The sequence below is a fragment of the Meleagris gallopavo genome, chromosome 5, assembly GCF_000146605.3.
Source record: "Meleagris gallopavo isolate NT-WF06-2002-E0010 breed Aviagen turkey brand Nicholas breeding stock chromosome 5, Turkey_5.1, whole genome shotgun sequence".
NCBI classification, from domain to species: Eukaryota; Metazoa; Chordata; class Aves; order Galliformes; family Phasianidae; genus Meleagris; species Meleagris gallopavo.
The window spans coordinates 13,385,662-13,410,659 of record NC_015015.2 but is presented as its reverse complement, the minus strand read 5'-3'; the positions used below and the strand labels follow the sequence as shown (position 1 = coordinate 13,410,659).

At 39.9% G+C, this 24,998-nt stretch overlaps 1 protein-coding gene across 1 annotated transcript in view; it reads right to left on the bottom strand.

The window, feature by feature from the left end:
* Positions 1-12,508, bottom strand: part of MOB2 (MOB kinase activator 2) — a 91,283-nt gene extending 78,775 nt beyond the window's left edge. The window contains exon 1 of the mRNA XM_019615413.2: positions 12,483-12,508. Within this exon, the coding sequence (XP_019470958.1) occupies positions 12,483-12,493 (11 nt within the window). The 5' untranslated portion in view covers positions 12,494-12,508. The remainder of the gene's footprint in view (positions 1-12,482) is intronic.
* Positions 12,509-24,998: the final 12,490 nt, after the last annotated feature.

Sequence of the window (24,998 nt, the reverse complement as noted above, 5' to 3'; positions counted from 1 at the left end):
GTTCACTAACATGTCACCAATTCAGTTTATGAATCAAACAAGCCTTATTCAGGAGGTCTGACCTAGCACAGCAGTAAATGCAATGCCCAAATCTGGAAAGCAAATGCACGTGAGCAGTTTGTGTGTTTCAAGAATGGTAAGCAGTACAGCTTATCTCTACCACACCACATACATCCCAAGCTTTTCCCAAATAAAGCAAATGCTTTTCAACTTGGTATTTATCCCTTTCTTGTCAAGACACCTGAAGGCACGTGGATCACCAGTATGTTAAAGGGTCTCATTAATCCCTTTTTTCTCCCACATTACACAGACCTTTTACTCTCATTCTTGCAGTTAGCTTACATAAGAAGCTTTTCCCAAAATGGCGATTAAAGGACATAGTTCAGCACAAATACATTTCATGGGAAAGCAACGTATTTCATGCAAAAAAAAAAAAGGTAATAGTATATTTCGCCATTATTACTGCTCTTTTGACTTTCAGGTTAATAAAAGTTTAAGCACAATGCATGCAGCACAGAGGTATATTAGTTCACATCTCATGAGACTTATCCCAGCCTAACATAACTTCTATCAGTTGTGTAACACAGCTGCAGCTTACAGAACCCCTTCACACAGCCACAGAAACTAATGCAGGAAGTCCTCCACTTCCTCTCATTCTCATTAAACTTCCAGAACAACACTAGTGATATAAGCAGCAACATCCTGCATGTAAACATGCATCATCTTCATTTGCTTGTCTGTAAGCATTTTTGACAGTATAGCATAAAAAATTCAAGTTCAGTTATTTGTACAAGTCTAATTTTCTAGAAAACCCACAGATATTGTACAGCACCAAAATTTCAGCTTGTTTCTTCAAATGGTTTACCATTAAATTTCTACTTAGCTGAAATCCAAAAGTGTTTGGATTCTTCATTTGCTTGAGGCCGTATGATGTTCCTTTGGAAATATCTGCTAAGGTTTGTATTCCCAATTTTTAAAATCAAAGCTGACACCTCCCCACAAAGAGACCAAAAGCACACCACATTTCATCTCACTGCACACCTGGAAAACACAATATTCGCCTCCCAAGGTTATGAGGAATACCATTTCTAACTTGATAAGCTTAAGTAGCCACATAGCTCTGTGCAGCTTCTCATTCAGGGCAGCAGCAGCAAAGCAAGAGACAAGAGAAGAGTTTCTCTTCTCTTGTCTCTTCTTTAAAGGTCTCAGATCTCACTAAAATCTCACATTTTAATGAAATGCACCCCATACACAGGTGGTGTTCTTACATGACAAGCAGAAATGTGGCTTTAAGTTTAAAAATTGAAGTACAATTCATCTAAAAGTCAGGAAGAGATGAATTAATATTTTGGATTCTTACTGTCAGCAAGAAAGTAGTAAAGGAAGAGATGAATTAGTATCTTGGATTCTTACTGTCAGTAGTGGTCTTCCTCTTCAACAGAATTCCAATCCTGAAGTAATTTCTATTCTGAAAGAAACTGTTTCTTTAGATACTGTAATCTTTCAAAGAAATGCCTTCTTGGGGAATGCAAAAAAAAAGTTTGTGAAGAGGCAACAGTCCACAGAAGAGGGAAATCAACTTTAACATATGGATTAAAATGACTGAGCATTTTTATCTAACAGGCTAATGCACTGCAGATTTAGAAGTTGATAAGAATGATACAGGTTGTTGCTTTTAAAATCAGAGTATTAAAAAATAAATTTTTCTTGAGATAACAGGTGACTTCAAAATAGTTTTTAGAAAGGGTTTTCACTTCCCTTGTTAGAGAGGAATGTCCCAGACCACCATGGAAAAATTATTAGTGAGAAATGTGTTCATTGTTATCACATTACCTGTAAAGTGGTGATAAGAAACTTAAAGCCTGACTAACAACTTAGATAGAAATCTAAACTGAAGTCACAGGACCTGGGAGTGTCACATTTCCTTCCCTCTGTTGCAGCCTTGGAAATATTCTAGGCAAAAAAAAAAAATACAGCCAAGACAGTAAAGTATGCTCCTTTGACAAACCTGCTGTATCACTGTCTTTTTCAGAGGCTCCCTTGAAGATGTGCTGCAAAGAGGAGATGCATCTACCCTGAAAAGTGAAGTACTCAAAACACTATTTAGAGCTTTCAACTGTAAATGCTGCCAGAACTCATTCAGCTTCTTGTAATGCCAGATGTATCTTAAATTCCTGCTAGCATTTCACAAATAATTTAGAAACAAAATACAACAGTACCTCTATTGCCAAATCCTGCTTACTTTTTTTAGCGTATAAACAAACCAAGCTTAATTGAAGTCATCGTTTCAAACTATCATCCTCATTACCAGTTATTGCATAATACAAAACAGAACAGTTATTTCTTATTACCCAGTAAATCAAAACAAGCATCTTTGATACTGTAGCTTAAAAAAAAAGTCAATTCCATTCCATTTGTATAAGTCTAGTTTTCCAGAAATCCCACATACACATCTGTACAGCATGGAAATTTCTGCTTGTTCCTTCAAACGGTTTGCTGCTAGTTCTTCTCTTAGCTATCCAAAGAACTTGGATTCCTCATTACTGTATATGGTGTCATTTCTGCAAATTAGACTAATACCATAGCAAAAATTTACCTGTTAGACAGACTATAAAAGGTACACAAAATACACATTTTAAATATACTTTTGAGTCGACTTGCAAGATTCTTGCCAGCAGCTGAAAAGCTTCTGTTGACAACTGCTCCTTCTATGGGCCTAGATCAGTGTTGCTGCAAAGGTGTATCTATACTACATACAGTAACCTAGCCATCCCTTAGGTGTCCTGCCAGCAGTCACTGTAGATCTTGCTTAGTGTTCATTATCCTCGTTAAATCAGAAGAGTAAAAGAACATTCTTCTCTCCCACAGTCAGCGTTTCCATAAAATAAACTTCAGGCTTTATCTTGCCCTTCCCTGTTTAAGTACTGATTGGAATTATCTTGACACATTTTGCTGATTTAGAATATTTTTTACTGAATTCATTCTGTCAGAAGGGGGCTTATCAAAGCACTGGTTCTAGTGAGAGAATGACTATGTACACTGTTTAGGTATGTCTGACCAGCCTCATTACGTAGGTATTGAGCGCTCACAGAACAAACCTGTAGAAGGACCAGGCCAGCTTGAGCACGCAGTTTAGATGGCAAGCTTCAGCTCTCTCTCCGGGACCATTTCGTCTATATTTCCTCTAGATCTACCACTAACTGATGGGTGGAATGAATCAGTTAAAAACAAACAAAAAAATAGTAGTTAATTCTGAATAAATAAAAAGGAACTCAAACGTTGATATTCACAAAGCAGCAGTAAGAATTTATTTTTGTCTTCTGCATGTTCTCAAGTATATCTTTGCAAACATGAAGCCCTGCCTACTGAACAAGTATTAAAAACAAAGCCCTAAGGAACAACTCACAGGTAAATCTTGTCTTTCCACTAGCCTGAGCTACTGAAATCAACCACAAAGCCACTCTCAGATTAATCATCAATAAAGTCATATACTACTGCTAAGGGGACGAGGGTAAATCCAAAATGACTTGTATGTCAAATAGCAAAAACTAGCAGTTAGTATTTCTGAACCAGCCTGAACCAATTCTAACTTTGCAAAAAGGCAAATTAGTTTAATGACTTTCTGGTTTGCAGGCCTGTATGTCTGTATCAGGTCAGAGTACATGTCTTTTCCTCAGCAGTAGCAGAATGAACATCAACCATGCCATGAAAGGAAAGAGAGGAAAAAGAGGCAGGCTGTCTTTCTGCAATACAGTAATCAAGATTTGAAGAAACCAACACCCACAAAGTTTCTCCAAAATCAATATAAAAGAGTAAAGTTCATACAAATTAAGTATATCCACAGTAACCCTTCAAAAACAAGCTGCAGCCAACATGGGCCAGTCTTAAACAAAGGAGGGAAGACAGTATGAAGTTCAACAATACTTGTTTTGCAGAGTACAGAATTATAGTTGTGTTAAAAAGACAGTTTCTCCAAGAAACATGATTACTTAATTGCTGTAAGATCATTGCTTGACAATGGCCTTTTTGAGCCTGCAAACCACCGACTTTCAGCCTGTTCTGTGTTTATTCTACCACAGACTGACGTGTGCCATGAGTTCCTTAACTGTAAGAGTACGCTGTATTCTCCGGTACCAGAGCCATGCCCATCTAAAAGCCATTGTAGAGGGACAGAAAAACAAACAACAAAAAAAAATACACCTTATTTGTCCCTCTTCTTATTGATATTTATCATAGCCACTGTCATTCCAGCCCTCTTGCCAGCTTCATAAGATGCAGACCAAGTATCTCAAGAATTTTCTTCAGCAGACATGCCATCAGTTGTCAAGTCCTGCCTGCAAACATTCCCTCCTCTACAAGTCACCTCTACAAGTCACGGAGCATGTCAGCACCTTCCCAGTTTTTCTTTCCTAGTACTCTGCAGACCTTAAGTATTACAACTCTTAAAGGCAATACAGCAACAACAAGGGATTGGGATAAGAGAAATAATCTGAGTAAATATGTAATAAAAAAAGCCATTATTCACTTTTAACAATATTACTCCATGTCTCACTTGCTCATTCCTTTATCTGAAGATCCAGTAGCTTTGGAGACTGTGTGCTTCCAATATGAGGCATTGCTCTGTACAAATTCCACTCCCTTCCCTTTTTCAGTTTTTTAAGAGCATGGTTAAAGGAAGGAACTGCACTTCAGCACTTAGAAAAACACTCCCAAACCTTTCAAACACACGTGCATACTTGAGTACAAATGCTTCCCAGCTCTAACTGAATGGAATATCATAGATTCTCACCACATGTGCTTTTCTTTGCTAGGAACTGATGCTGCAGTGCTGTTATGTAGGCTCCAACTTTATGGATTATCAAATTACAGAATGGCTCGGGTTGGAAGGAACCTCAAGGATCATCAAGTTCAAAACTCTCTACCACGGGCAGGGCTGCCAATGGTAGATCACATGCTAACTAGGTCAGGTTGCCCGGCGCCGCATCCAACCCAGCTTTGAAAACCACTGAGGAAGGGGAATCCACAGCATCCCTGGGCAACTTGTTCCGACAACTCATCACCCTCAGTGAAAAGCTTCCCTCTGACATCCAACCTATGTCCCCCCTCTTTCAGTTTAAATAGATACAAACAACAGGGAATAGAGACAGAGAAGGGAGGTGAGAATAAGAGTCAAAAGTGTTATAAACAGAGCTATGAAGAAGAGTTGCAAATAAACATATGCATGGTTACATTCGGTTTTGTCTATTGTACTTTTTCTTATCCTCTTTAAAAGGAAAGTTCAGAGGTCTATCTGTTCTGAAAAAGAGCAGTGAATACTTGCTATACTTCAAGAATGCCCCTGAAGTGATCAAACACTCCACTGCTAGTGGCCTGAAGCAGGTGGACAGCCCCACATTGACAACAGCTCCTCCGCCCAGCAGGTGCCAGCACAGCTGGAAGCATCAGCTGCCATGCCATGCCACCAGGTCCTTCCCAGGGACAAGAGCTCTGACAGTTTGTCCCACAGGGCCTCAGTGGCAAAGGTGCACAAAGTGTTGCTCCCAACAACCCAGGTATAAGTAAACCAATTCACTGTTGGGAAGAACAGCCAAACTAAGGTTATTAAAATTCATTATTCGATAGATTCAGCACAGCACAATTACAAATCCCAGGGAAGAATGCTGGCTAATGAAGACACAGCAATTTGTGACACAATACACTGTGTACTTTTAGGTTTGCCCCTGGGAAACTGAGCAGGATGCTGAGAGCAGTGGAAAAGCTACATGACTTGCTAATACTGCTGGCCTTTTCAAGTGACTAATGTATTTCTTTTCTTCTAACTGGAGCTAGCAGGAAAGTGATATTAGAATAGAAGGTTCCAGGCAATACGTTTCTCTTATAATTATCCAGCATTAATTTGGCCCTTACTAACTGCCTTTTGGATATTTTAGAAAAGCAGACATTAAAAACACACAGAAGAAAAAATGGAAAAGAGCTTTACAGACTAAGTATAGGTTAATCTGGCAATACATGTAATTGTCCTCTTACTTGTATCTCAAGACAATGGTAAACTGAGGAAAGGATATAGCACAGTCATAGCCAACACTAGCATGAAACTTGTGCAATTAAAACATTAATGTAAAAGCAAGGGTCTTGAGAAGGTTTGTCATCAAAATGTATTTAAGAGCTTCAGGTGATAACAAAAATATTGGAAAAGGCACCATAATGAAGTCTAACACACAGATTTTGGATATTTACTTGCATTTCTTTTGTGACAATAATGTAGTGATAATTGCATTGCAAACATCTGCCCCTGAAAACACACCAGTTCAATGCCAAGATCTCCAAAAGGTCCATGTTGTGATACTCAAAATTGGATCAAGCTCAGGTGGGACCACAGAAGACACACACCAACAGTTGTTTTACCAAAAGGGTACGTTGTTTCACAGCTGCACAGCACAGCCCCTGCAAACCAATACACTGGGCCACCATATGATTATATAAGCCAAAGAATATTGGAGAGTGGAAACTTTCCCTCTGCATTCTTGCACCTAGGACACACACAGTAGCATGAGTGAGAGCATCCCTGCTTCCCAAGGCTTTCTGTAGCTGTCCTGATAGCACTGGCTGTAAACTGCCACTGACCTCTGGAAAGACAAATTGACTCACACTTTGTTATTCTAATATATAGGATTGCATAGCATTCTTTCAATATTTTAAAAGAAGTAGGCTAATAGAACCTACTTTTTTAAAACAGCATTTTCTTCCTAGTCATTAAGCACATAGTGGGTCCAAGAAAGCTAGACATTCCTCAAGAAGGTAGACTTAAGTGCACAGGAACAGGCCATTCCCACATGCCATAAAATGAGCTGAAAGGGAAGACTACTCACCTAGCTGAACATGGATGCTGTTTGCTGAGACTTAAGTTGAGCTTATCACCTTTGGATGAAGGGGCAGTCAACTCAGGAAGAGAACAGGAATGTTGCTAGGACATGCAGAGTGAAAATTAGAAAAGCAAAAGCCCAGCCAGAACTTAATCTGGCCACTGTTGTGAAAGATCACAAAAATAAGTCATACAAATACATTAACAACAAAAAGAAGGCCAAGGAGAATCTCCAACTTCTAACAGATGCAGTGGGGAACATTACTACAAAAGATGAAGAAAAGACTGAGATATTCAATGCCTTCTTTGCTTCTGTCTCTATTAGTCATTTCAGTTATCTCCACAGTACTCAGCCCTTTGAGGTGGAAGACAGGAATGGTGAGCAGAATAAGCCCTCCATAACTGAAGAGGAAACAGCAACCTGTTACTTCTCCTAGACCAGGGATGTCCAGCATTTTGGATTGCCTGGGCCACACTGAGTGCAAGTGTCAAAGAATTGTCTTGGGTCACACATAAAACATACAATTCAGTTAAAGTATATAATAAAACTTTAATACATTTATTAAAAATTTAAAAAGGAACAAAATATAGAACTAGAAGGATGTTTGATCTTGTTTTTGTGAAACTAATGCAGTCTCATTTAATGGAAGCAGTCCCTATTCTTAATGAATTCTCAAGGTGTTCGTCAGATTTTTGATGAAATTCTACTCTTACTGTACTTCATCTTTGAAAATAGTTGTTCATAAATGCATATACTGCCAAAAAGCAATGACATCAATAAGCATGATTGCAAAGCACAGGATATTTTTCTCTGGTAAGACAGGTGTTACAGAACTCTAGTATACAAACATGATCAATTTTTTTTTATGGAATATCTGATTGTATCACCCTACACTCCATTTGAAAATTCACATGTAAGGTATTTAGGCAGATTGAAAATTGAGTCTCAAATTTTTATTTTTATTTTTTTTAACCTTGAAACTTGTTCTCAAATTCCTTTATTTAGATGGAAAGCAATGCTGTATATCTTTTTCCACTGTTCAGAGGGTCATGTTCAGCCAATGTATCAAAACACATAACATTACTTGCCATACTGAGTTTGCACTATGGCATCCTCCCCACATCCTGGCTTTAGCTCAAACAGTGCCAATTGCACATAGATGTTTGGTTGTTGCCAAGCAATGGGCACACAGCCAGGGCTGGGTCAGGCTGCTCTGTAGGGCAGAGCTGCCACCTTTATGGGATAGGGAAGAGCCACAGAATGGGCTGCACAGGGCTACACGTAGCCCACAGATTAGACATACCTCTCCTAGACTACCACAAGTCTATGGGACCAAGTGAGATTCACCCAAGCGTCCTGACAGAGTTAGCCAAAGTGCTCATCCAGCCACCTTCCACTGCTTATCAGCAGTCCTAGTCAAACTGGGAGGTCCCAGATGACTGGAGGCTTGCCAACATGATATCATAGCCATCTATAAGAAGGGTCAGAGGTAGGATCCTGGAACTACAGGTCTGTCAGCCTGACCGTGGTATCAGGAAAGGTGATGGAGCAGATCACCTTGAATGCAACCACATGGCACATGCTGGACAACCAGGATATCAGGCCTAGCCTTCAGAGATTCGTGAAAGGCAGATCCTGCTCAACCAATCTGCCTCCTATGACCAGGGGACCTATCTAGCAGATAAGGGAAAGATTGTGGACATAGACAACCCAGACTTCAGGTAAAACACTCTCATAGCATTCTCCTATAGAAGCTGAAAGCTCATGGCTTGCACAGGTGCCAGTAAAAAAAAAAAAAGACACAATGGCTGGGCCCAGAGGGCCCTTGCTGAATAGAAATCCAACTCATAAGCAGTCACTAGTGGTATTCCTCAGGGGTCAGCGTTGAGACCAGTCCTGTTTAATATCTTCACTGATGATCTGGAAACAGGGATTGAGTGCACTCTCATTAAGTTTGCAGATGACACCAAGGTGGAAGAAAAACTCTCTCGAGGGTGAGAAGACTGTACAGATTATCTGAATAGGCAGGATTGATGGACTGAGACCAATTGCATAAGACTCAACAGTGGTCACAACAACTACAGGCTTGAAGCAGAGTGGCTGGAAAGCTGCACAGTGAAAAAGGATCTGAGGATGTTAGTCAATAGGCAGCTGAACTTGAACCAGCATTGTGCCCAAGTGACCAAGAAGACCAGTGACATCCTGGCCTATATCAGAAATAGCATAGCCAGCAGTACCAGGGATCATTTTCCTGTACTCAGCACTGGTGAAGCTACAATTTAAACATCATGTTGAGTTTTGGGCTCCTTGCTACAAAAAAAAAGACATTGAGGTGCTGAAGAGTGCTCAAAGAAGGACAACCTATGCTCGTGGAAGGTCTGGAGAACAAATCTTACATGGAACTGCTGCAGGAACTGTGATTGTATTGTGTGGAAAAGAGGAGACTCCAGGGGAAGCCTTATTACTCTTAACAGCTACTTGAAGGGAGGTTGCAGCAAAGTAGGGTTCAGTCTCTTCTTCCAGTTAACTAGTGATAGGTAGAGAGGGAATGGCCTCATGTTGCACCAGGGGAGGTTCCAGTTGGAAACATGGAAAAATTTATTCTCTGAAAGAATAATAAAACGTTGGAAACAGGCTGCACAGCAAAGTGGTACTGCCCCTGGAGATGTTTAAGAAAGATGAAGATACAGCACTGGGGGACATAGTTCAGTGGGCTTGGTGTTGACAGGCTGAAGGTTGGACTTGACGACCTTGGAGGTCTTAATTATTCTATGATTCTAATGTAAGCCATAGCCCAGCTTTACACTTCTGTCAGCTGTGAGGAACCATTTCTTACTAGACATCAGGAAACATTAGACTACCAGCCAGCACTTGAAAGTGTAACAATGTTGTAGAATTAGGTGATGTAGTTTTCCCCATATTCTTCCTAAAGTTATTCAATTTCATAAACATTGCTCAATTCCTTCTCCAGATTCTAAAACAATACATGACACTAATCACAGACTTTGCCTATGAGATGTCTACAAAACATCATTAGTGTATCCTTCAATTAAGGACAGGGTGTTCTAATTCCTTAATGGCATCAGATTTTGCCTGCTAAATAACTACAAAGCACCATTATTGCATCCTTCAATTTAGGCTACAGTGTTTTGCTTCCTTAATGGTGACTCAAACAATACACAGGCTATTTGAAAGGAGCCATTCCTCTCTCAAGCTACCTGCAGACTTGATTAATGACAAAGCTGTTACTGTACATAGAGGTATAGAGAGCAATATACAAGATGTACTCAGATAGTCCTGCAAGAATCAGCACATTTCTTCTGCAATCAATCTTAAATCAAAAGTGAATGCAACTTCTTCCAGAAAGTTGCAGTGAGAAACTCTGAACTGGGATCTGAGTATTGTATCAGGAGTTAGCACTGATCATCACAGCTATAAAAACAGAGCAGTCTGGAAACATAATTAGCTGTCTCTAATGCACCCAAGGAGCAGCAATGGTATTTACTACATAGGAAGCATCACTTCACCATCCTTGAAAGCAGGAGGCCAATACACTGGTGAGAAGCAGAACAGCTGACTACTGGAAAAACCATTCTTTAGGTGATGTCTGTGCTTAGTTCAGATGGAGATACTAAGACTTTGAGAAGCAAGGTGCCCCAACAAGGAGAGATGATATCTTTAAGATGAAGTCCTGCAAAGATTTGTCTGGCAGAGAAATTCAGCTTCTCCTGAGCAAACAAAAGGTCAGAGCCAATACTCAGGAAAGCAAAACTGTTGTGTAATTTCTGGAAACACAGAAAAACAGCACTTCTTGATGATGCGCTACTTTTTAAGTCAGCTCCACTTCCAATTAAATCACAAGTGGCATGGCTGAAGGCACGGCATTCTCTGCTTTGCTAGGGTGGCTGGGTTCCAGGCCATCTGCGTGGAATGCATGGCAGGACATTCCACCCTTCCACCAGAATGGTCAGCGGTGCCAGCCACTCCATGAGACCCATGAAGGGGACTGGGAGGGATCCACTTTTGTTTTCCTCATTTGTTTGTTTGCTTTACTCTGGCAGCAGGCAAAAGGCTCTTCCCTTGCCAAGTTCATTACCATTATATAAAATGTTCCCAATTACACTGGGTAGAGCACAGCACAGCAAGGAGGAGGGAAAAAGCCTACGAAGTTTACAATTAAGCTACAGGACTTTTTAAGCCTTCATTCTAGAAAACAGGTGAAACAGTTGAATACAGAACATTTAAAGAGCTCAAATCCACTTAGCTCAGTGTCAAACTAAGTTTTTCAAATGAAAGAATCATCTCACTTCTATAAACCAATCTCAAACAGCTTCTGAAACCCTATAGTTTCATGCTTACATCTGGGAGTTTCGCTATCATAGTGGATTTGTTCTCATCTTTTACAAATTGTGATTTATTGTAGTCTCTGAAAGATGACAAGAGTAAAATGATAATCTGATCAAGCAACAATATTCTGATAGTGGCAGAACTAATGTAGAAAACTGTTATCCTCCTTTATGCCAGTGGTATCACAGCCTAAAAATCAATCTTTTCATACATGACTGTGTTCTGAGGGAGTGAAAAGCACTACTTAAAAACATTTCCAAACACATACACATTGCTCTTAAGATTAAGAACACAGTGGTATCACTTACAAACTCTAGTTTGTAAAGCTGACTGTCACAAACCCAGTACATGCACAGGACAGGCTTCTATTTGCAACACAGAGTTGTCCTACAACTACTGAGCCATTCAAACACTGCATGCTTTCCTCTGGAGAGAGATTTTTTTTCTTAATTGCCACTGAATCTAACTTACAACCCCAACATATGCCTATTATCCCCACACTTCCCAGACCAGCCAATGCTGCATCATCTATCATGCAAAGCCAGGAAACCTTCCTCTTTGGGGAAGAGGAATCCACTCACCCACCACTTCCTGAAATTAAACAAAAAGTGAAGAAGTTACTGAAGCTGCTGCAGACTCTCTGCTCAGCTCATACATGCCACGCAGCTTCTAGCCACAAAAAACTCAACACTCAACATGAACATTTCACACTACTCTCCCATGAAACATTCCAACATTTCTCAGCAGAAAAGGCAAAATAGAAGTAGACCGTGGTCTTAATCAGTTTACCTAAAATAAGCCATCCCTTCTACGGCACTCTCTCTCTGCCCTGAGGGATTTAAAAAGCATATATGACCATGATCTGACAAGAGGTAATCCAATAAACTAGACAGCTCTCTCTCGCCTGCACAAGGACACAGCTGCTCTGACTCCTCATCTAGGCCTTGTATGGCCAAACGTCTGAAACTGCTCAGCCAGATCTTTACAGCAGTAGGAAGCATTAGGCACTCTTCTAATCGAGGTTGCAATTAGACCCACGTGCAGATAATCAAATCCTGAAGGTTTCTTCTGACACAAAGATTAGTAGGGCTCACGTTTTTCACCTCCTCTCTGTTACATTAGCTCTGCTAAAACTTGGTACACTTCCCAAGCAAAACTGTCACCAGTTAATCTCTAAGAGCCACCGGCTCTCTCCCCCCAGCCCAGATGAATCTATTCACAGAACAAAAACAGCTGCTTCTGATAAACCTACACGGCTGCAATTCACAATACCTCTGAAGCATTCAGGGCTGAGTGCAGCGTTCTTGGCCCTGTAACAAGTGTATCGATCCACTTGTCTATCATACCCAATAAGCACAAATGGTCCTGAAAAACACAAACAAATCAGAAGTTTTAAGAGAACAGAGTCACTTGGTCAGAAGGGTAAATATATGCTCTGAAAAGCAGCTAGGTAACATCAGGTTGAACAAAATTAGTCATCTTCAGTGAGTCACACAAAATATAGCTGGCAGTGAATTAAGAACTTTATGATATAATTGATTTTAGCTGAGAACTTCATGTCATTTTATATTAGTAAAGTGTGGTTCTGATTTCTAAATTATATGCTGGATTTTCACATCACAAAGCATTTGACTGGGAGCACGTGGCAATAGATAGCAAGCAAAGCACATCCTACTTGTGAACTTCTCTTGTTCTCTGACCAGCACCAATTTGCCATCTGGCAAATGCACAGAGAGAGAAGAGCAGTGTCTTCCACAGCCACATCTTCAGTGGCAGAATTTCATAGGTAAAAGCTGCATTTGGCAATGGGCTGTATGTTTTGTTTATTGAAATCAAACCAAATGATTATATCTCAGTAACCACAAAGGGAATCCTTTCCTGTCCCCGGGATATATTGCATCCCAGTTGGGAATTGTTATGTGAGCAGAAAAAACAGCAAGAAAAACATAACATATAGGTTAGCGTTTTGTTGGTTATTATCACAGAGGAAAACAGGACAAAGGCAGCAAGTGTCTGAAATGCATTCACTCTACAGTTGTAGCAAAGCAACTTAGATGAAAAAAAAATCTATTTCCAATGGAAATAAGCTGACATACGGACTACTGTTCCAACAACTACAATCAGGTTAGAATGGCTAAATCTCAGCTAAAAAAGACTACATTTATGGAAAGTGTAGTACAGAATCTGCTAAATCTTAGTCTAATTAGCAATTCCTAAGAAAAATCAAACATACATACAACCCATCGTCCCAAACTCTCATGAGATCTGCAGCAACTAAACGTATCTGAGAAGTCTAACTAAGAACTGACTTTGCTTCTGCAATTGCTCCAGTACTTTCCTATTTACCAGAGCAGGGTACAGCACAGTGACTGCCATCCTGACTGTATTGTATGATCAGATGCAAAGGTACTTTTCTTCCTCTGAACAAACAGTAAGCATAGTCTGTCAAAATGACACTTCTGCACTGAGAGTTTTTCAAATGTCTGTACAATTGCATCTCCCATTTACTCCTCAGAGGAAATAACTGAATATTCACAAATTTAGCCTGCTCTATAGAAAAAAAAAGGTTCATCTCCCATCTAGTACGAGTTTTTTTGTTTTTGTTGTTTGTTTTTGTGGTTTTTTTTTGTTTTTTTTTTTGTAAGGACCATTGCATCTAATGCCAATGCCTCACAAAGAAGCCAGCAGACTTTCACTACTGCCACCAAATCCGATCCTGCTCCCTTCTGTACCACTCCTGGTCACTAGAACGTCCCTACTTTGTGGCACGCTAGCCTTCTGCCAGGCAGAGGTATTGTGAAGCCCTACAGTGATCTGGATCAGGAGCTTGTCCCAGTTGAACTTAAATGCTGCAATCTTCCCATTTGTTCTAACCTGCATCACTACCATGATCCTGTTCCTAATGAGATCTCTCAAGCACTTCAGCTGCCAAATGAGAGAGGAGTAGTGGGAAGATTACTGTTATAGGATATCACTATGTACTTTTTATTAAGATCCATCCCCCACCTGTAAATCTACATTCTCAAGTTCCATTGAAGAGACTTCAAGAGCCTTTCCATCTCTCTTCTCACTGGTGATAGAACAAGGGGAAAAGGCCTCAAGTTGTGCCAGGGGAGGCTTAAGTTGGATAGCAGGAAAAACTTTACAGAAAGGGTTGTTAAGCACTGGAATAGGCTCTCCAGGGGAGTGGTTGAGTCACTATCCCTGGATGTGTTTAAAAACCGTTCTGATGTGGTGCTCAGGGACATGAGTTAGCAGAGGGTTGATAGAGTCAGGGTAGTATGGGTAGGATGCTGTTGGACTTGATGATCTTTGAGGTCTTTTCCAACCTGAGCGATTCTATGGTTCTATGATCCTTTGGTTACTGCTAAAATGCTTTTCTGGAGAAAAAGCCAACAGTCACACATATAAAGAAAAGTTTGATATGGAGTGCTCACTGAGCAGAACGAAGTAGCAAACTTGAGGCTTCCACAGCAAGTCTACAACACAGAGACCTTCCAAGCACTCTCCTCACTTCCTCCAGCACTACAGCAGCAGCAATCGGGGCAGCTCCCAATGCTGCCAGAGCTCACCATGTCAGCTGCAATAGGAGGCATCAGCCACACGTAGGTATTAGACTGTATCAACACATCTGTTGGGTGGCACATCATTAACACCAGCAAAGTAAAGGTGTATTTGTTTTACCCCAAGAGATGCACCTACTCTATCTCCTCCTTCTCAATACCCTAGGAATTAACAGTCACAAAGAGCAGCACAGATGCTACAAGAAGAACAGCCATGTATAAGATGGGTTTTTATCGTGGTTGATTTTGTGCCCATGATTTTTATAGTTCTCATAATTGCGTGCTAATGTTTTCGTTCATTGTCAATCCAAATGATACAGACGGATGAGATAAACCTAGCACTAGTTTTCCAAATAAGTACTTGAACATTCTCCATTTTGATACATATGCTAACATCTACTAATTAGAACCATAACAAAAACTTTAAAGGCAGGAATTAGGAAGAGGAACTTTCCAAAGCAGATTTATTCATTATGTGACAAACATTAGCACCACTTCTCCTAAGGGTGAAAAATATTCTCAATAGGAAAAAAGATTAAGGAAACAAACAGTAAACTATGCAACAATATAAGTCTGCAATTTAATTCAGTATATTCAACTTCAAGTATTGAAGAAAAAAATTACCTAAATTTCACACCATCTTGAGAAGAAGAAATCACAGCTTTCTCAGTGATGCAGTAAAAATTCTAGGTGCACTATTAAAAATGAGTGAGAAACACTGTGGAAGGGTTAACTGATGAAATCCGTATTTCACTGCAGTACTACAGGAAAATTTCCCTCAGTGGTAGCAAAAAAAAAAACACACTTAAGGGATCAGGAAAGTTTCCATGCTCACATGCTTTTTATACAGATTGAAGCACTTATCAGCATGGTAACAAAAAGTTAACAGGTTGTTCTACAGTAGTCTATAAAAGGAGATGAAAAAATTCTTCTGTATCAAACCCATAAGCAAAAATATATGAGTGTATTTTAGTCAACATATGTTGAAATACATAAATATTTCAGCATGTCAACAATAGGTTGTTACAATATTAGAATCACAAACAATGCCAGCCATCACCAATAGACCACTCAGAAGTGCTTGGTAATTGAAGAATGCTTGTTCTCACACTAGTTACATGGACAGCACAGCTAACCCTCCTCTGCTTTGCAGGCCAGCTTACCTTGGCAATATGCACAACTGAAATTACCAATAACAGGAAGAATGGAGAAATTCATATTTCTGTTCCAGGCTGCTGCTAGGTTTTGTTTGTGCAGAAATTCGTTAAAGCTTGCAGCATTTCATAGTGACAGCTTGAATACGCAAAGCACTACCAGCCTACTTTTTTTTCTTAAAATATATCCTGAGAGAAGAGAAAGGGATAAAAGAAAATTTAGGCAACGTAATATTTGCATTATGACTAAATACTTCTAAATGCTACACATTCACAAATTAAAGTTATGCTGTACGCCAAACTCTTTTGGTACTTAAGGTACCATTTCCTTAGCATTCACTGTCAGATCCAAGCACAAGACATCCTTCAAGCCACATTCTCGGGTGCAAAACTGCATGAAGTAGCAGTTTGAAAACACGATGTGCAGAAATTTTTTTCGTATGCACATTGCCGACATACATCTTCAAGGAAAATCTGGGAAAGAGGAAGAGAGATACATAAAGGTTTGAGCTTGTAACTGGCAAAACAAGTAAACAGCAGCAAGTGGAAGGAATGACAAGATGATGCTCTGAATGCTGCTGCCTAACTGGAAGGCAAAGCCAAGAAGCCCCGCAGGAAGCACAAGCAGACTGCCTTATTTCCTATTGCTTCTGTGTTTAAAAACATCCCCAGTATGCATAAATCAAGATGTCAGTGGCAGTGAAAACAGAAACTCAGCTTAACTCCATAGCTACAAGGCTCTGTTAATCCCTCCCTAACATTCCCACTACGGTCCCCAGCTTTCTTTTGTTCTTGTAATATCAAGCTGCAACAAAGCTGCCATGACAATGACATGCACAAAAGAAATCTGTATTTGCCTGTCAGAAACTGGGCAAAAATTATCTCCATCACAGGTACAGTAATGAAAACTAAAGTAGCCAGAACATGTAAATGTACAGTCACTTCAACACTGAAACAAATTCCTGTAGCACCTAAAACACTGAGAATACTCACAGCTATAATATAACACAGATGAACATTAAAAAAGTCAAATTCTTTTTAAGAGCAGTCTTTAGAAAGGCTTATAGTTCATGCATACATCAGCTATGCTCTTTAATATATTGCACTGTGATGTGAGAGAAAAGAGTCCTTGGTAAGCTTACCGGAAACTAGAGCAATGGAACAGCAGTAGTTCTCCGTCATGAAAACTGCATCTCCTTTGAGGTAGCCATGTCCAAAGGAGCCATTTGGACAAAATGAATGTAACCTCCCTGATAGACTTCAGTATGATACAAGTTGCTGCCGCAACGTATCAGAGGAAGCAGGCCCTATTTCCTACCCTTCCCTCCTCCTCTTCTCTCCTATTTGTGAGCTGTTTCCAAAGTCGTTCAAAAAATTTATCAGCAACTTCTTCACTGCCTTGTTTTGGTAAATTTAGACTTGCTAGCAGAGAAAGGATGAAGGAGACACAGCATTTATACGATCCGTGCAGCTCTCCATAACAAAGATGCAGAAGAGCTACTGCTACGGCCTCATTTGTTCCATTGGTACAGGAGGAGAGGTGACTCCTCAGAAGAACATAACTGCAAGACAAAGCACTTAATCTTCCCCTCGAGATTTTGGAGAATACAATACCCGAACAAGTCCTGCTGTATTGCTCTGTTACATGTCACTCTCTGCAGAACCCAGCAGCATCACATTTTCGTCATCTACTTTGATACCATTTGTCTCCTGAACAAGACTTTTCCTCCATTAAGAGTACATAGAAGATGGGATTAGTCACCTAACACATTACTAACCATAAAGCTTTGAAATTACAATGTATAATTAGATCACATGCTTAGATTGTCCTTGCACATATGCAAAAAAGCCTAACAAATAAAACATGCAGCTAGTGAAACCAAAACCAACTCCCCTTTTGAAGGGCAGAGTATCCACAGTACTGTTCAAACAATTTTAAGTAGCAATTACATTTAAGAAAAGCACCTTCAATCCATAATTTTGTTCTGTGTTTCCAGATGCTAAAGCAATTCTTAGTGAAGAACTGTGAATAGCAAACTCTGCTTAACATTAAAATGAAAAAAAGAATACAGAAAATTACTGTAGACCGAAATCAATCCTTCAAGTTCTGACATAAGTTTATAATAAAGCTTCAGCTCTGAATACCCAGGAAGAGAATGCAAGTCCTAAGTATTTAAACTGTTCGAGAAGCACTACAGATTCAAGCGGAGAAGACAAAGGTCAGTGCACCATCTGGCATCTCTGCAAACACATCCTCAATCTGAGTAGATATCTGTTACTGAAAAAGCATTATAATAGAAAAGCAAGCAACTGCAGATTAGAAAAACCACAGCAGAACAGTAATGCAGCTTGTATACATAACCAAGCAGCTCTGTTTCCAAATCTGCATTCTATTCTTTCCCATGTCACAGACTCCATCTTAATTCGCTTCTCTTCATGGCAGGAAGGAAAAAGCTGATGTATTTTCACCCCTAATTCACAACTAATAATAAAAGAAAAGCATGCCACAGTGAGTCAATATTTACACCCTGGAATATTTCTAATTCTGTAAGACTTCAAGTCTTATCTCCCAAAAACCGATTTTGTCTTTCTTTATCATTATCACTGCATTTATCATTACAATGACCTATAATTATAACGTGTCTAATGACAGCCAGGGTCCCAAAGGTGACATTTCAACAACAGGGAACAATAAATACAACAAAGAGTGACTTCAGAATGCTTAGGAACCAGATGCTGTAATTCAGGGCCTCTAAATGAACACAAGAACGAAGCATCTTAACAAGACAGCTGAATCCAGGAAAAAAAAATAATAAGTTGGGCACCATTTGTTTCATAGAATGGTCTGGGTTGAAAAGGACCTCAATGACCATCTAGTTTCTAATCCCCGCTATGTGTAGGGTCACCAACCACCAGACCAGGCTGCCCAGAGCCACATCCAGCCTGGCCTCGAATGCCTCCAGGGATGGGGCATCCACAGCCTCCTTGGGCAACCTGTTCCAGTGCATCACCGCCCTCTGGGTGAAAAACTTCCTCCTAACCTAAACCTTCCCTGTCTCAGCTTAAAACAATTCTCTCTTATCCTATCACTACCCACCCTTGTAAACAGCCGTTCCCCCTCCTGTTGATAACTCCCTTCAAGTATTGGAAGGCCACAGTGAGGTCCCCCCAGAGCCTTCTCCTTTCCAGGCTAAACATCAATTTCTTCGCCTTTCTGCACAGATGCCACAGAAGTGCAAACACACAAAACACTGACCTCAAAAGTAGTAGCAAAAGCATTGCACTGGTATCTTCTACTGTTTCTCAAGCTTAAAATTGAATCACTAGCACATTTAGTACTTCTGGAAAAAGAAAAAGGCATTAGAAATAAGCACTACAAATGTTTTACAAGTTAGTTTTAATTTTAGTCCCTCTGTAAAGGCTAGATTTTTATCAAGTATCTCAACTTCCTGTACACTGTAAAGAAACAAGACTGCAAGTAGAAAAAAAGATTAACCTTTACTGTGCTGTTATGTAAATACATTCTGGATATCACAGAACCGTGCATAATACAAAGCCACAGCCTAGCAAGCCCAATGTTCAATTTCTGACAACATACAACACTGGAGTGCTCCAGAAAGCTCCACAAACCTCTCAAAACACAGCTAATTGCTGCCTCTATATCCCAAGAGAAATCTTTTCTCAGCTCTATGGCACACTGCTTTGATGTGTGGACTAAAACCAATATTATCCTAGCTAGTACAACTGCTGATACTCTTGCTAACATGGTTAATCTTTACAGAATTATACTATTTAACCTCAGTGAATCACACAATTTAAAACCTGCAGTGTAACCATACATTGTACACACTAATTCTTCCTATTAATATTCTCACCTTCTACTGTTACACAAAATTGTTCTTTATTGTCAAAGTATGCTAGCTACTCAATGCCTTGTAGAATCACTTGTGCATTGACTCTCCCTCCATTTTTGAGCCTACTGTTGCTTTTCCATATGATGAACCAGAACAAGCAATTATTTGAAACCTAAAGTTAATCTGAAGTTCTTCTCAATTTGATTTTGTAACAAGAGCAAACCTCATTCTCTCTTTGAAGGCCTGACACAGTGCCTGCTGTAATAGTCAGTCATTTTACTCCCAGAATCCAAATACAGGGTGCAGAAAAGCAAATCTGAAATGAGAATAAAAAGTGGTAATAGTTTCATGTTTGTGGCTGGCTGTCACTTTAAAATAATATTTGTTTTAGCAACCTCCAGTTAATAAGTAGCTCGTGACTCTGTGATAACCATTGTTACCATTGTCTTCCTTGGAGATTAGCCTTTTTGGACAGGTTTCTCACAATATTTTTGCTTTATGTCCTGCGCGCTCCACCCAATTTGCAAGTCTCCAAGGATCCCAGAGAAACAAACCACAGGGATCATTCCTGAAAGCAGCCACATTACTACTTTCAGTGAGAACATGCATTCATTTGGATTAGTAGTTTTCACTGCTGCTTGGTCCTGTCTTTTTTTTTTTGTTTTGGATATAAGGAAGTGCATGTAACTGGGCATATACTAGCAAAAGAGTAAAGGGACAGCCTCAGATATATTGAGGACCTTATCTTGGCACCACCTTCCCAAAATGATGCAATATTTTGCACCTAACTCCAAGGCTAAGATGGATGATCCCCTTAATTTAGCTATCACAGACTCTACCCATTTCATACATATATATACACACACACACACACACACACACACATATACACATAATGTGTTTGTCCTGCAAAGAGCAAAACTGCTTCTGACAAGTTCTTCACAATACCAGATACAGTATCACTGGGAATACCAATAGGCACATACAAGAAAGCTGACTCACCCAGCTGGTGATGAGAGTCTCTGGCTGCAGAACACTCATTCTCAGGCAGCAGCCTTCATCCAGGAGACGTGCTCCCTTCAGAGGCCTAAATGAGTCCAGGGTCCACCTTTTCTGTCAGGTGGGAAGCACAGGGGAATTGTTTGCTTCCTGGGCCAGCCATCCCCTTCACCAGGTGCTCAGTCATCAGTTCAGGCCTTGACCTAACAGCTCCCATACAGTAATCAATACCAAGCAGGTGAAATTAACTCTCTCTTCAACCAGCTAGCAAAACTGGGTACCATTTAAGGAAAGAATAAGATTGAAGACAGTGAACAGCAGAATTAAGAGGAATAGAAAAAAAAATAGAGATCTTCACATTTCACTTTGCTAGGAACAAAAATTGCTGGGTGGGTTTGGTTTACACGTGCAGTCTGGTTCCTTCATTACAACAGCCTTCAACTTCCTCCAAGTCTCATGTACTTTTCCAGTTCATTTAACAGATAAGCAGTTTGACTTCTGGAGTATTTGATCAATACAATAATAAAAAGTTACTGAAGTCTAGTTTCAAAGAAGTGGCAGAGGACACAATCTAGCACAAAGTTGCACATTTCAGCCCAGTCACATTTCTTTTTCTATCACCCCACCAAACCAAGCCCTCCAGAAAACTAATTCTTCCCTAGTGAGGCACTGCATTGTCCACAAAGGCTGTGCTCATTTGGTAGCTAGGTGCTCTCAAGTTCCAGTCTAGCATCATTTAAAAAGACATCTGTGTTCCTTTGTCTTTCTTCTTTTGAGACTGATCACTGGTATCTTTAGGCCTGATTTGTGAGATCACTGAATTGCATGCATCGATTTTTGGCATGACTAGCACTAGAACCTTTGCCTGTGAAGTGACAGACTGAAACCACATCCACACCTTAAAAGTGTGCTAAGTTCACAATTAGAGAAATATATTACACACAAGCCATGGGACAAGAACTGTTGGCATAGGGATTAAAGTGAAGGCAATAAGTTCACAGCCACAGGCAACTGAAAGTCACAACAGACACCAATGCAGACAGCACACTGTGACATACAAGTAACACATTGCAAGCACCCGCTCACAAAATAGGCACCTGTGACACATACAACACAGACATCTATCCAGATAAATGATAACTGCTCCTATGTGATCCAGCTGGAGTAACCAGGATCCAAATTCTTTGTGCTACAGTTTAATTGGAGGTAACTGTTCTACATGAGATACCACTGTTCTCAGTATTTTCATAAAACTATCAAGGTCTTCATAAGACTGGAAAATAATAATTATTTGTTATAGCCAACTGGGAAATGATCATATGCACGCTAGCAAGGTGCATTATATGGACAAGCACTTCCCTCCTTCCAATATTTGCTTCCTCTTTGCTCAAATTATATTTGCTCACTCTAAGAAAAAAGCCGTTCTCAACGCTGTGGACCATTACTCTGGTGATACATCCCATGCACTCCCAGGTTCGCCTTCAAAAATTTGATTTATTTCAAACTCTGCCTAGAAAAGCATTCATGCAAAAAGTTTAAGTTAAAAGAATGAATTCGAACCATATGTTTTAAAGCACATTAAAACCTTCACAAAAGTTGTCATTCAGAGGCTAAGCAACCTTCATGTTATCTTAGTCTGCTATGCCCAAAGAAATATTTAACATCTTTCTATTTCACATTTTTGGCTTGGCTCAGAAATACACAGTCTAAACAAGAACCAATGTGTTCAACTGACAATTACAAAGATACATCCTTCTTGATAGATTTTCTTCAACTGGAAAAGAGAAGCACCCATTTTTCAGAATAGGATGTATGACAATTCAATAGATCTGCTATACAATATAGTTTCTTATTTACTTAAAAAGATTACCTACACTTTTGCTGAAGAAAAAAAGCCAGCAAGCAATTTTGCCCTGAAAGGTAGAGTTTACACTGCCTGCATTTCACAAACTGCAGAACAATACTTCTCCATTAATTCCAGGTATTCCTAACCAGCTGGCTTAGTGAGCATTCACTCCACCTCCAACCAAGATGAACACGATTTAAACCAGAATCTTGATTCCATTAACAATGAGGAAAAGCAGGTCTGCGAATATATAAATAATATTTTGCCCACCTGGAAGGTTACACTGCATACAGCAACAGCTGCCTATGTTTTAGTTTTTAGTGGATGACTGGGCATTTCCTGCCTGAAACACACTTAAAGGCTTTAAAAACAACAGTGAGAGCAACCTTACATTGCAGTGTAAAAACTGGAAGGTTATTCTTTTTAGAAGTTAACCAAGCACACCCTCTACAATTTTCAAACTAAATACTTAGCTGCATTTGACAAGCACTAGCACAGAACGGCCCCTTTGCAAATAGGAGCTCTCATCATGGCTTACAGCACCAGCTCAAGCCTCAACAGGTTCGAGTGACTCGGACAAGTACAACCACATTCAACAGGGTGGGGTAAGAGAGAAAACCTCATTACAGACATGCTGGGGCTATCTGAACACAAACCACCAAATTCAGCATTTTGAACAGCACTTGTAAACCAAAGCAAAAAAAACTGCTACGCCAGATGATACGGTAAGAGCAGACCCTCTGTCCTGCAAGATAAAGACTACAATTGAACAGAACTAAACAGCCATTAGACTTCAGTATCATTTTAACTGTTTCTTCAGTCAGATTTCTTTCAAACTTCAAAAATCAGCTTGATGCTGCTTTAAAAAAAAAAACACCACCACACTACCTTGCTGCAACAAAAAGGAGACACAGAAGAGACTAGCAAGTGTGCCAGGACTGCACATCAGCACATACACTCCAAACAGAAAATATAAAGAAAGAAAGCATGGTTTGTAGGACAAAAGAAAACAAAATATTGGAGGGAGTAAAATTTCTGAGGATCTGGATACCCTAAACCAGAACCTGCAAATTCTCCAGTTTCTCCTCTCTTTTTTTCCTCTGCTAGAAGCATTTCAGATAACCTCACTACTAATGGCAAGATCAGTGTCTGTCAGTGGCTTTTCAAGTGTAGTCAACTCTTTAAAAAAAGAAACGATACCATTTCCTTCTAAATTAGCAGATGAGACTTAACCAGCAAACATGTAGTTCTAGTTTTAACATAGTTTTGTTCAAGAGAGTCTATTAACATAAACAAGAGATACAGGTCTGCCCTAAAGCTTTTTCTTCCTTCTACAAGTACATCTGTTGCCCTAACAAGTTGTTAACCCTCTGTCCTCTTATAACCACTGGAAAGCAGTCACAGTAGCACCCTGTAAGACATGGCAATCATGCCTGTTACAGACTGAAGTTCCAGGAACACCTATCCATCCTCAGAGAGAAGACTGACTGAAAAGAAAGCTACTTCTAATTTATCAGACCTGACACAAACCTGAAACCACAGAGTTAACCCTGCAACCTGAGTAGCCTCTGCAAAGCAGACACAAAACACCTTGCTGTAAAAGCAACAGCTCTATCCAGTTCTGCATAACCTGTTAAGAAACTCAGTGTAACCAAGTCTTTCCTGAACACCCCCCTGCTGTTTTAAGGAGCATCACATCAAAGAGATGTGATCTGTAAGTCACAAAATTTTACTTAGATGACCATTAAGGTTGTGAAATTAAGCAGTTAAAAACCCCACAATCTCAAAGTTGCCCCTGCACAAGCTGTTTCACACAAGCTCTGTAGTTTATGTTCAAATATCAGGAAACTCCCCACGTGAAAGTGCCAACTGCTGATACGTTTCAGAGAAGGAATAGCCATGATACACTCAGTGAACACTAATGATAAAAGCATTTGATACACACCTTTCTAACCTGTACAGCGGAAGAAAAATGCATGCAGATGCATTCAGAAGAGCTTGGGTTACCATGCCTGGATCATTTTGACTTTGCTCTAACCACCAAAGACAGCTCCTGGAGAATATGCTTTGCTGCAAGCTTACATTTTAGCTTAATGGATTTACTCTGAACATTCAGAGTGAAAAATAAATTTTATATATGACAGTCATTCCTGTCTTGATTTCAGTTAAATTATTGACATTCTTCAAGGCCTTGAATAAATACATCTCGATGCTCTTTTTTTTTTTTTTTAATGCATGCATTCAGTGCCCACGTAGTCCCTCTTTCCAGTTGCAAACAGAGCTCTGTGGACTGAGCAAAGAACTTCCACCCTGACCAGTTCCTCTCAGTTGAAAGAGCAGCTTCAGTGAAAGTTACCATTTAGAAGGAAAAA